The sequence below is a fragment of the Sycon ciliatum genome, chromosome 8 (genome assembly GCF_964019385.1).
Source record: "Sycon ciliatum chromosome 8, ocSycCili1.1, whole genome shotgun sequence".
Lineage (NCBI taxonomy): Eukaryota > Metazoa > Porifera > Calcarea > Leucosolenida > Sycettidae > Sycon > Sycon ciliatum.
The window spans coordinates 187,533-198,838 of NC_088650.1; the positions used below are offsets into that span (position 1 = coordinate 187,533).

Here is an 11,306-nt window from a genome sequence, read left to right on the forward strand (position 1 = left end):
CACTTTGTACGGTACAACGAATCCAACCCAAAATCGTATGCACGTGATCATTTGGGACCAAAATCGATGTTCCCGCCAGGTTTCACAGTGAAAAAGGGAAACTGCTCGGTCTGCTCCGGCCTCGAGGCCGGAGCAAGCAGAACATGTTCTGGCCGACCCAGAACAGGTGCAGACCCAACCAAACGCGCTGTTCTGGTGAATCCTGTTCTAGTTCGTACCAACCAAACGCGCCCCTAATAAGAAGCCATCCACGTACGCTCAATGTAAATTATTGAATTTCCCATCTTACAAAAAACCTGCATTCAAGCATCCACTCCATGGCATGGAACTTTTAAAATTACTTATCTTATCTTCATTGGCGCATGCACTGTACTGCTAGACCCACAACTCGCAGACGACACATGCATACACCCTCCATCTGCCGCAGCACCTTGAACCTAAGTCCTTGAACGCCCATTGCCATAGCAATGATAGCGATGGCTTCCTCACGCTGAGGCTCTGAAGTAAAGCCGAACGCAGGAAACGTTCAGTGAGAAAGTGAGAACATACGATACAGTGTATTGTCACTGCAGTAACGCTATGTCTGTACAGCAGCTACTGTACATACATGTACATGTATGTACAGTACAGTGTCAGTGTACAGTGTACAGTGTATACTGTATATAGCAGCAGCTACTGTACTTGCAAGTACTAGAGTAGTAATAAGATGCCGAAAAAACACAAATAAATACGGTGAAAGTTGGTGAAGTAAAAATACAAAATAGCCTCCAGGGCTGAACACAGTACAACACAGGGGTGATATCATGCTGCATTGTGGCTGCCTTTCCCTAGGCCAGGGTACCCTAACCATACTGCATTGTATTAGGTACTTGGGCAGAAAACAAGCCAGCCAATCAGGGATCAATATTCAAACCAGCAATCATGAACATACGTACATACAGCTAGGCGGTGCGTGCAGTATGTCAACTCAAGCACACCACCAGATAAATCAAGAGAGAAACTCACAAAAGCAGAGTTGGACGGGACGTCGACTCTGCCATTAGTTCGGCTACTGCTAGACTAGCAGTAGCCGAACTAATGGCAGTAGCAATGGCAGTGATGGTGCACTACTGACAACTCCCGCAATGCTAGAACAGCGTAACACTTCTAAACAGTTTTTCAAAGCTTCAAGTGACTAGGTAAAAGTAAGGTTTCCGAAAAGCACGGCGGACATAGTAACCATGGAAACCGTGTACACTACATGACTAAATAGAGAGAAGCACTGATACAACTATAGTGTGTGTGCGTGTGAGAAATCAAACGGCATATCTCCGTATGCGTGTGCAAAATCAAACGGCATATCTCCGTATGCGTGTGCAAAATCAAACGGCATATCTCCGTATACCTGGGTATGTAAGTAACATGACGCGGAGCTATCTTCAAATCATGGAGTATGGGGAAAAAATTATTCAGCACAGAACAAGTGCTGGAAGAGCTGGAACGTACAGATGTACAATGGCCCGCTGCTGCTGCTGCTGTTGCTATACAATGATGTAGTTAGTATTGCTGTAGTCGAGTATCACAATGACCAATGTGAGGAACAGGTACAGCACATTGTAGAGCTTAGTGCCAGTGGGCGTAATGTCAAAAGGGTCGTGCTCAACATCAGTACATTGCACATGCCAATACAGCATGGCATAATCCACATTGCAGGATTACTGATACATGATGGAGCTAGTGTTGGTGCTGCTGGAAAACATACCCTGACATAAGGGGTACACCTCAAGAGCATGACCGGCTGCTTCGTGCATGTACTGTGCACGCTCAAGTGTTCACTTGCCCATGATACTGAGCATATTGTAGCTATGGCCCAGTGTAGCTACGACACTGTGTAGCTAATAGCCTATGGCCCAGTGTAGCTATGGCACTGTGCAGCTATGGCACTGTGCAGCTATGGCACTGTGCAGCTATGTACGTTCACTGCGCTCACTATAGTAATATCCTGGACCGGAGCCTATACGATATTCATACGACGATGTTGTAGTGTTACCATTCTGCAGGGAAGATGCACCACTGCCACCACCACCACCACCACCACCACCGTAAGCAGGTGATGGCAGACTGGACTGGACAATAGAGTTGGTACTTCCATACACAGGATGTATGGCTGGTGTAGAGGGATTGGCATTGAAACCAAACCTAGTATGCACAAACAAGCACGCACACGCACACGCACACACACACACGCACGCGCACACGCATGCACACAATCCCAACAGGACAACCGATAGAATAAATAAGGTAAGAACTTGAGAAAACAAACACATCAGTGTCATACACATCTAACACAAAGTAAGGCCACCCAGAATTAATTCGTTGTTTCGGGTCACTTCACTCATCCGTACCAGGGTCGGTCGGTCGGGTTTATTTTATATTTTATTTTGGTTACTGCGGTGCGACGGTGCATACATGATTGTACAATTGTGCATATCCAATGGGTTTTGTCCATCAAGCTAGTCGATCAAATCTGACTGTAGACGATCCAGCGCAGCCATTGTCCCATCAGATCAAGGTCCCCTCCACTCCAGGACCAGATCTTGGTCTCGCTTGCAAACGAGTCTGACGAGCAGCTCTCACCAGAACTTTTGTCAATGAGCGACACGGTGGCGGAGCTGATGCTGACCTGTTTCAGGACCGATTGCGGATCGGAGATAATAGAAGACAACTTCGTCACCAAGCGCTGCATCCTGTCATTCGGCTGCTTCTGAGCATGACGCCATGAGGTCGATGACTAGAGTCATGTACATAGGGTGTCATCGATTGGCGAATCTGGATTGAGTGCGAGCAGTCGGTGTGGTCCGAGCAACGCTGGCCCAATCGAACAAAACAAGGGTGTAGTACGCAAAATGTACACATATCGTACAAAGATTCTGTGAAAGCTGTCCAAAAACGGCAAAGTCCATTTCCACTCCAGCCACTCCGGGTGTGGAGGCCGGTGTGGTCGGATTCCACTCCAAGTACACCTACTCCGGATTCGATCGGATTCGACCAAACGATTACGCTCACTCTGAGCACACTGGCTCGGGATTCGCCCAATCGATCATGCCCATAGTCATTTGCATGCACAATAAAAAAATATCTTGCGGTCGGGTGAAAAAAGACGGTCGGTCGGGTGACCCGAAACAGCAAATTAATTCTGGGTGGCCTAACAGAAAAGAACACGCCACCCGCCTAACCTACATACGGACTGCTTATATGCAGTTATTTTGAGGTGGTCGAATGGTGGAAAGAGTTCTCAGACTTAAGGCTGATTCACAATACAACTTCTTGAGACGCGACATGCGACTTGCGACACATGCGACGAGCTGCGACAGCGACACACGGTTCACAATACAGGTTGTCCCCCGTTAATACGAGTCCGATTAGTACATAAACCCCGTTAGTACATAAGAAATCTCAAGTCCCGGACGAAACGTGGTCACTTCCATATAAATTTTGTCGGTTAGTACATAATTCGTTAGTACATAAACCTCGTTAGTACATAACATTTCTCCGTACCCACATGCCACCTACCTCAATAGTACATCATTTGTTGGTCTTTGGCCTTCCAGAGGAGGCACATCGTGTTTTAGTTTCTACTTGTGGACGCAATTAGCTCAGAAATCAGAGCGCACATCACAAACCAACAAAGCTCTGTTTTCTTTCCGAGTGACTGTACAGGTGCAGCTGGGTATGTATCATGTAAACTGTAGAATCTTCGCTAACTGTGACCGTTAAAACATAATTTTTATGTTATATCGAGGGAATCAAGAATAACTCGCTGCCTAGTCACCGGTAGCAAGAAACAATCAGAACAGTAGAAAAAAGTGAAAAATTCTGGTACACAAGCAAGTTAAGTACACTTTCGTTTAGTACATAAACCCCGTTAATACATGTACATAACATTTGTCAAGTCCCAGAGACTATGTATTAACGAGGGACGACCTGTATTCTTCATGTTTGCGACATCCACCACGGCTGTTACGCATGCCACATGCACAAGTAGTACTATGCACGTGCACTGCACGTGCACCCAGGGTCGAAACTGTACTCCATTTGTGTATGTCGGGTGTCGCATGTCGCAAAAGTTGAACTTTCTTCAACTTCTGCGACAGGTGCCTTGCGACAGCTCGTGGCAGGCAGTTTCTTGTCGCAACTGTCGCAAATCGCGTGTCGCGTCGCAGAAAGTTGTATTGTGAATCGCCCTTTATGGCCATAGGTCATTAGACGAGACCAAAAAAATAGAGATTCCCGGGCCCTCCCGCACCAAAATCAAGCGGAAGTCAATTTATTTTGAACAGTTCATATACATGTACAGTACTGATCATGTGTGTAGATCTACATGTACATGTATGACAGCGAGTCAGCGAGTCACACAAACCCGCACTTGAATGACTCCCTGACTCAGGGCCGTCCGTCGTTGGTCCGAAATACAACAACTTTATACAGGTATTAAAGTCGCGTACCTGTTGTACCTGTTTTCTGTACCCGTTGTCTGTACCCGTTGTCTGTACCCGTTGTCTGTACCCGTTGTCTGTACCCGTTGTCTGTACCCGTTGTCTGTACCCGTTGTCTGTACCCGTTGTCTGCACCCGTTGTCTGTACCCGTTGTCTGTACCTGTTGTCTGTACCTGTTGTCTGTACCTGTTGTCTGTAGAAAAATAAAAAATAAAAATTACCGGAACATACTGTAAAAGAGAGTTCAGCATGCCATGCATACATACAAAGAAAAAAAGAAAAATTCATCCGCCCGCGCCAATTTCCCATGGGTCCTGCTCGGGAATCTCGATTTTATTTTGGTCTTGCCTTATGACACACTTGTACTTGTACTTGCTCACTGCCAAAATTGGTAATGTGGGTCTCCCCGGGAGAGGGGAGAGAGACTCAAAACTAGAGTCAAAAGGAATCTTGGAAAGGTGGCTCTTGAGCTGACCAACGACCGACACCCCCTGAAAAGGCTGAAATCCCCAAACTATGGGTGGACTTGGAAATGATCCCACTTATGGGCTCACCACACCTCAGTAAATGGGTGCGGACAAGGTGAAGAAAAAGGATTGACGGCATCAAGGTATCCGTCCCGGGATCCAACTGCAGTTACCCCTGCCCCCAGTGAAGGCATTTTCATGGTTTTTCCCAATTCAGTGCTTTTGGGGCAAAACCTGGCCGAAATCCTATTCTTGGTATAGCTTGCTTTTTGAAGAAATAGACTTCAAAAACATAGTTGGAAGAGCAGTCCACGGGGGATTACAGAAAAAATGTGAAAAACTCAAAATTTGACCCATCTATGGCCAAAGGCTAGGATATCACCTTTTTATGAATAGACCTTATGGACATAGTACAGATGTAGGAAGTTCTGTACTAGGACCGTAGGTGTGTACATACCCAGTTGGGTGTTCATTGTGTGCTATACATGGCTGGGTGTTCATTGTGTGCTATGCATGCGCATTGGACCAATTTTAGCCTTATAATGATTGGCAAACAATCGCTTTTCCAGCTTCTTCACTTTGGTTAGAACTAATGACTAGCTAGATCTTTGTCAGAAAAAAGTTTTCGTATGAAAAGCTTTCAGGGCCATTTCTTAGTGGAAATAGCAGTAAACACAATACTGTATAAGTACAAATTTTCGTTTGGAATTAACTTTCGCTATATTCGTTAGGGGGCACGAAATAACAAAAGTTGTTTTTCTGAACGTTCGGGGTGACAGGCCTCGACTAAAAAATAAATTTAGTACGTAACAAGCCTGCTGGTGGAGTGAAATAACGAAATTTAGTACGTAACAAGCCTGCTGGTGGAGTGAAATAACGAAAATTTGCACTTATACAGTAGCGTCCAGCACATTCAACACCCAACCGGGTCTACGGGATTCCACGAGATTCTACGGGATTTCGTGCATCTGTACAACGTGCATAAGGCTTATGGACTGTAGCTAACAGGTGTTTCGGAGAAAGGAGTCTTAAATGACGGTTTTAAGCAGCAAAGCCAATTTAAGCCCACGCATGCACGTGTTGGTCACGGGTTCGTCACGCAGCACATGATGAATATAAAATAATTTTTCGAAAATGGCGGATGAAAAAAATAAAACTTACATAGCCGCTTTGCCTTGCCTCGCGTCAGCAAAGCAACTTCCCTGTCAACAAATTTCTGTCATCCAGTTATTCAAGGTGACTCAAGGTTGTGTTTTCTCAGTTAGTCCACAGTGTCGCAGGGTGGTTTACTGTGAGGCAGTCAGCATAGCTGCAAGAAATGATCGCCGCGTCCATCTCGGTAGCTTTGCCGCAGCTGGCGGATTCTGCTCCTGCTCCGACCGCGGGTGCGCCGGACAAGCCCTTGATGTACCCTAAATACATGATGAAACTGATGTTCTCCCTTTCGACGGCCAGTCAGCCGTGACAGCCAACCAATTGGTTGTGTCTGTACCAGCAGCAGCAGCAGCAGCCTTGTTCCCGACGCCTGCCTCCGGTAAGCCTCGAGCTACTGCCGTGCAGAGCCATGTAAGCATGACGATAATTGCGAAAGTACTCGGGGGGGGGGGGGGGGTGTATTGATCTCAGCTGCCTGTTGCCCCCTGCCGGCCTCATAAACTCTGCCGATGAACCACTTCAGAAACGCATTTGCTTCTCTGAGCAAGACGGCCAGTTGGTGGTGACAGCAGCATCTGCGTATCCCTCTGCATGTGGCTCGAAGCATGGACAATTTATTGCTGCATCATCTCTGACCAGCAACCGGCCAAGTCTCTTGAACTGTGGGGATATCAGCTACAGGTTTTGCAGGCGGCCAAGAGGTCCAGATGGGCAGCAGTAGCTGAGTACGACGTACAGTTCCGCCAGAGAGCGTCATGCTGCTCGGAGGTGCAGTGGGATAAGATTGACATGGACCTTTACACCCGTTGTTTCACCGGCCAGTCTCTGTCATTTTGCTCCGCCTGTAACAAGTACGGACATGTTGCTGCGTCCTGCCTGTCTACCCCACGGACTCAAGCACAGAATTCCGCTGGCAGTACCACTCACACCTGTGACGCCTTCAACAAGGGCATGTATAGCTTCAACAAGGGCATGTATAGCTTTTGCAGCAGTAGATACCATCACGTGTACTCCTCTTGTGGAGCCGGACACGGACACCAGGAGCCAGCCGCTGCCCCCGCATTGCCAAGGCCAAGTAGTTCTTTCAAGTAGTTCTCTCAAGTGCAGCCAGGTAACACCCTGTCAAGTGCAGCCAGGTAACATCCTGTCAAGTGCAGCCAGGTAACACAGATAACACCCTGTCAAGTGTCCCAGCAGTTACACATACAGTGCCTGGCCAGCACAGAAAGGCAGCCAGAGTAGTGCGTGGTTACTCGGCTAGACCCACTACTGCCAGCAGCCGGAAACTAGCAACAGGGCAAGCCAATCTACCTGCCAACATAAGTAGTGTCCACAAGTGTGTGTGACATGGTACAAGAGTAGTGTCCACAACTGTGTGTGACATGGTACAAGAGTACCAGTAACAGTGAAAGAAGCGTTTGCAGCGGGACCAGACAATAGTCCAAAACCTCAGTAGACCAGACAATAGTCCAAAACCTCAAGACCTCAGTACCAGCCTGCAACTATCTACATGCAGCCATGTATGCAGCAGCAGCAGCAGCAGCAGCAGCAGCAGCAGCAGCAGCAGCAGCAACAGCAGCAGCAGCAGCAGCAGCAACAGCAGCAGCAGCAGCAGCAGCAGCAGCAACAGCAGCAGCAGCAGCAGCAGCAAAGTGACAAAGACAAAGACAAAGTGTACCAGCAGCAGCACAGAGTCAGCAAAGACAAAGTGTACCAGCAGCAGCACAGAGTCAGCAAAGACAAAGTGTACCAGCAGCTGCACAGAGTCAGCAAAGACAAAGTGTACCAGCAGCTGCACAGAGTCAGCAAAGACAAAGTGTACCAGCAGCTGCACAGAGCCAGCATGCAGGGTTGGGCTACACATTGTGCTCAGGCAGATAGAGCCTCAGTACACATTGCCAGCCGCACCAGCCGCACTAGTCATGTCTTACGCACTGCCAGCAGCAGCAGCAGCATATCCTCATGGAACTGCTGGAATGTATCGACCACACCTGCAGCCGCTGAAGCTACTACTACCTCTGTGTGACGGCAGTGAGGAGAATGATGTGCGCTGGCGCCAAACGTTCTTGAGTCTGGTGGAAACGTTCCCAATGTTAGCAAGGTTTACAAGATTCTTGAGTCTGGTGGACACGTTGGCAATGTTAGCGAGGTTTACAAGATTCTTGAGTCTGGTGGAAACGTTGGCAATGTTAGCGAGGTTCACAAGATTCTTGAGTCTGGTGGAAACGTTCCCAATGTTAGCGAGGTTTACAAGATGGCTCGGCTACGTGAAGCACTCGCTGGTGGGTCAGCCGATGAACTGATCCTGGACATCATGGATGGACCACATGTTTCGGAGTAGATGAACGACAGAGTAACATCGAGAAGAGCCCTGCATAATACTGTGGACATCGCACTGAAGTGACCAATACAAAAACACATAGTGCCTGGGAAAACTTACGGAGGCAACGGTCCAGGCAAGTCTTCATCTGCGTCACTATCATAGCGCTTTGGATTGTCAAAGAAACGCGCTTGTGCTGCATCATGTGCTGGGGTTGGTGATGACGGGGACGGCTAAATGCACACGTGTAAAAGCGTATGCGCACGTGCACACACACACACACACACACACACACACACACACACACACACACACACACACACACATATATACACACACACATCAATAAGAGTATGAAACACTCCTGGACATATCTGCGCTGAAGCAGCAGTAATACAAAGACATCACACAATGACATCACACAATGACATCACACAATGGCATCACACAATGGCATCACACCACACAATGGCATCACACAATGACATCACACCACACAATGGCATCACACAATGACATCACACAATGACATCACACAATGTACATGACCCATGTACACTTGCGCTCGGTAAAATCCGAGGAGAAGAGATAATCTTGGTGGATGGTTTGAGACGACCTTTCTTGATGTCTGGGTTTCAACTTATTCGCCTCTTCAAATCGGAAAGCGACGATCGCTGGCAGCCTCAGGACGCATGAAGAAAAGAAGAGGAGTTACGAGAGCCACATGATCAACGTTGAGCAAGCATCGTTCATCCTGGTGGTGTTTAGCATGACTGGTCACATTGTTCATCCTGGTGGTGTATAGCATGACTGGTGGTGTTTAGTATGACTGGTGGTGTTTAGTATGACTGGTGGTGTTTAGCATGACTGGTGGTGTTTAGTATGACTGGTGGTGTTTAGTATGACTGGTGGTGTTTAGCATGACTGGTGGTGTTTAGTATGACTGGTGGTGTTTAGTATGACTGGTGGTGTTTAGTATGACTGGTGGTGTTTAGTATGACTGGTGGTGTTTAGTATGACTGGTGGTGTTTAGTATGACTGGTGGTGTTTAGTATGACTGGTGGTGTTTAGCATGACTGGTGGTGTTTAGTATGACTGGTGGCCAAGTGAAGGCAGCCTCCACACTGAAAACCCACACTGTGGGTATCAAGTCGGACAAGCATGGATAGCCTTTCTCAGCTGTAATGAGTCGGATCCGCGCACAGCAATCCTTCAGCTCTTGTGAAGGCAGCAGTAGAATGTCTTCATGGGCATCGCAACAAGGCAAGCAATTATGTGTTTACCTACCCCCCCCCCCCCCCCCCCCCCATTATTACTCGCTTTCACGACTCGTACAAGTCATTCGATTTTGTATAAGAAACTAAAATACAAACTGTATAGCACAGCACAGCACAGCACAGCACAGCACAATGCACAGCACAATGCACAGCACAGCACAATGCACAGCACAGCACAATGCACAGCACAGCACAGCACAGCACAATGCACAGCACAGCACAGCACAGCACAGCACAGCACAGCACAGCACAATGCACAGCACAGCACAGCACAGCACAGCACAGCACAGCACAATGCACAGCACAGCACAATGCACAGCACAGCACAATGCACAGCACAGCACAGCACAGCACAGCACAGCACAATGCACAGCACAGCACAGCACAATGCACAGCACAGCACAATGCACAGCACAGCACAGCACAGCACAATGCACAGCACAGCACAATGCACAGCACAGCACAATGCACAGCACAGCACAGCACAGCACAATGCACAGCACAGCACAATGCACAGCACAGCACAGCACAGCACAGCACAATGCACAGCACAGCACAGCACAATGCACAGCACAATGCACAGCACAGCACAATGCACAGCACAGCACAGCACAGCACAATGCACAGCACAGCACAATGCACAGCACAGCACAATGCACAGCACAGCACAGCACAGCACAATGCACAGCACAGCACAATGCACAGCACAGCACAATGCACAGCACAGCACAGCACAACACAATGCACAGCACAGCACAATGCACAGCACAGCACAGCACAGCACAATGCACAGCACAGCACAATGCACAGCACAGCACAATGCACAGCACAGCACAGCACAGCACAATGCACAGCACAGCACAATGCACAGCACAGCACAGCACAGCACAATGCACAGCACAGCACAGCACAGCACAATGCACAGCACAGCACAATGCACAGCACAGCACAATGCACAGCACAGCACTGTATAGCACAGCACAGCACAGCACAATGCACAGCACAGCACAGCACTGTATAGCACAGCACTGTATAGCACAGCACAGCACAGCACAGCACAGCACAGCACAGCACAGCACAGCACAATGCACAGCACAATGCACAGCACAGCACTGTATAGCACAGCACAGCACAATGCACAGCACAGCACAGCACTGTATAGCACAGCACTGTATAGCACTGCACTGTATAGCACTGCACTGTATAGCACAGCACAGCACTGTATAGCACAGCACAGCACAGCACTGTATAGCACAGCACAGCACAGCACAGCACAGCACAGTACAGCACAGCACAGCACTGTATAGCACAGCACAGCACAGCACAGCACAGTACAGCACAGCACTGCACAGCACTGCACAGCACAGCACAGCACTGTATAGCACTGCACAGCACTCCACTGTACTTACCGGTGGGAGAGACGTCTGTCGAATACGGAAGAAGAAGATAATAGCCACCGTGGGCAGTAACTCCCAGAAGAAAATGCAGAAGACAAATGTCACATAATGTGAGCCAATGTCACCTCCAACATCACCCTGTACAACACACACAAACAAACAACAACAAAAAGCAACAGCAGTAGCGACACAGATGATAGCAGCAGAGGCAGCA

The 11,306-nt window shown here is 48.3% G+C and overlaps 1 protein-coding gene across 1 annotated transcript; it reads right to left on the reverse strand.

The window, feature by feature from the left end:
* Positions 1-889: 889 nt before the first annotated feature.
* Positions 890-11,305, reverse strand: LOC135822964 (integral membrane protein GPR137B-like; the record flags this gene model as incomplete). The annotated part of the gene is made up of 3 exons (XM_065335803.1): positions 890-2,178; positions 8,539-8,651; positions 11,105-11,305. Coding segments are annotated over 3 exons (546 nt in total), but the record flags the coding sequence as incomplete, so codon positions are not given.
* Position 11,306: the final 1 nt, after the last annotated feature.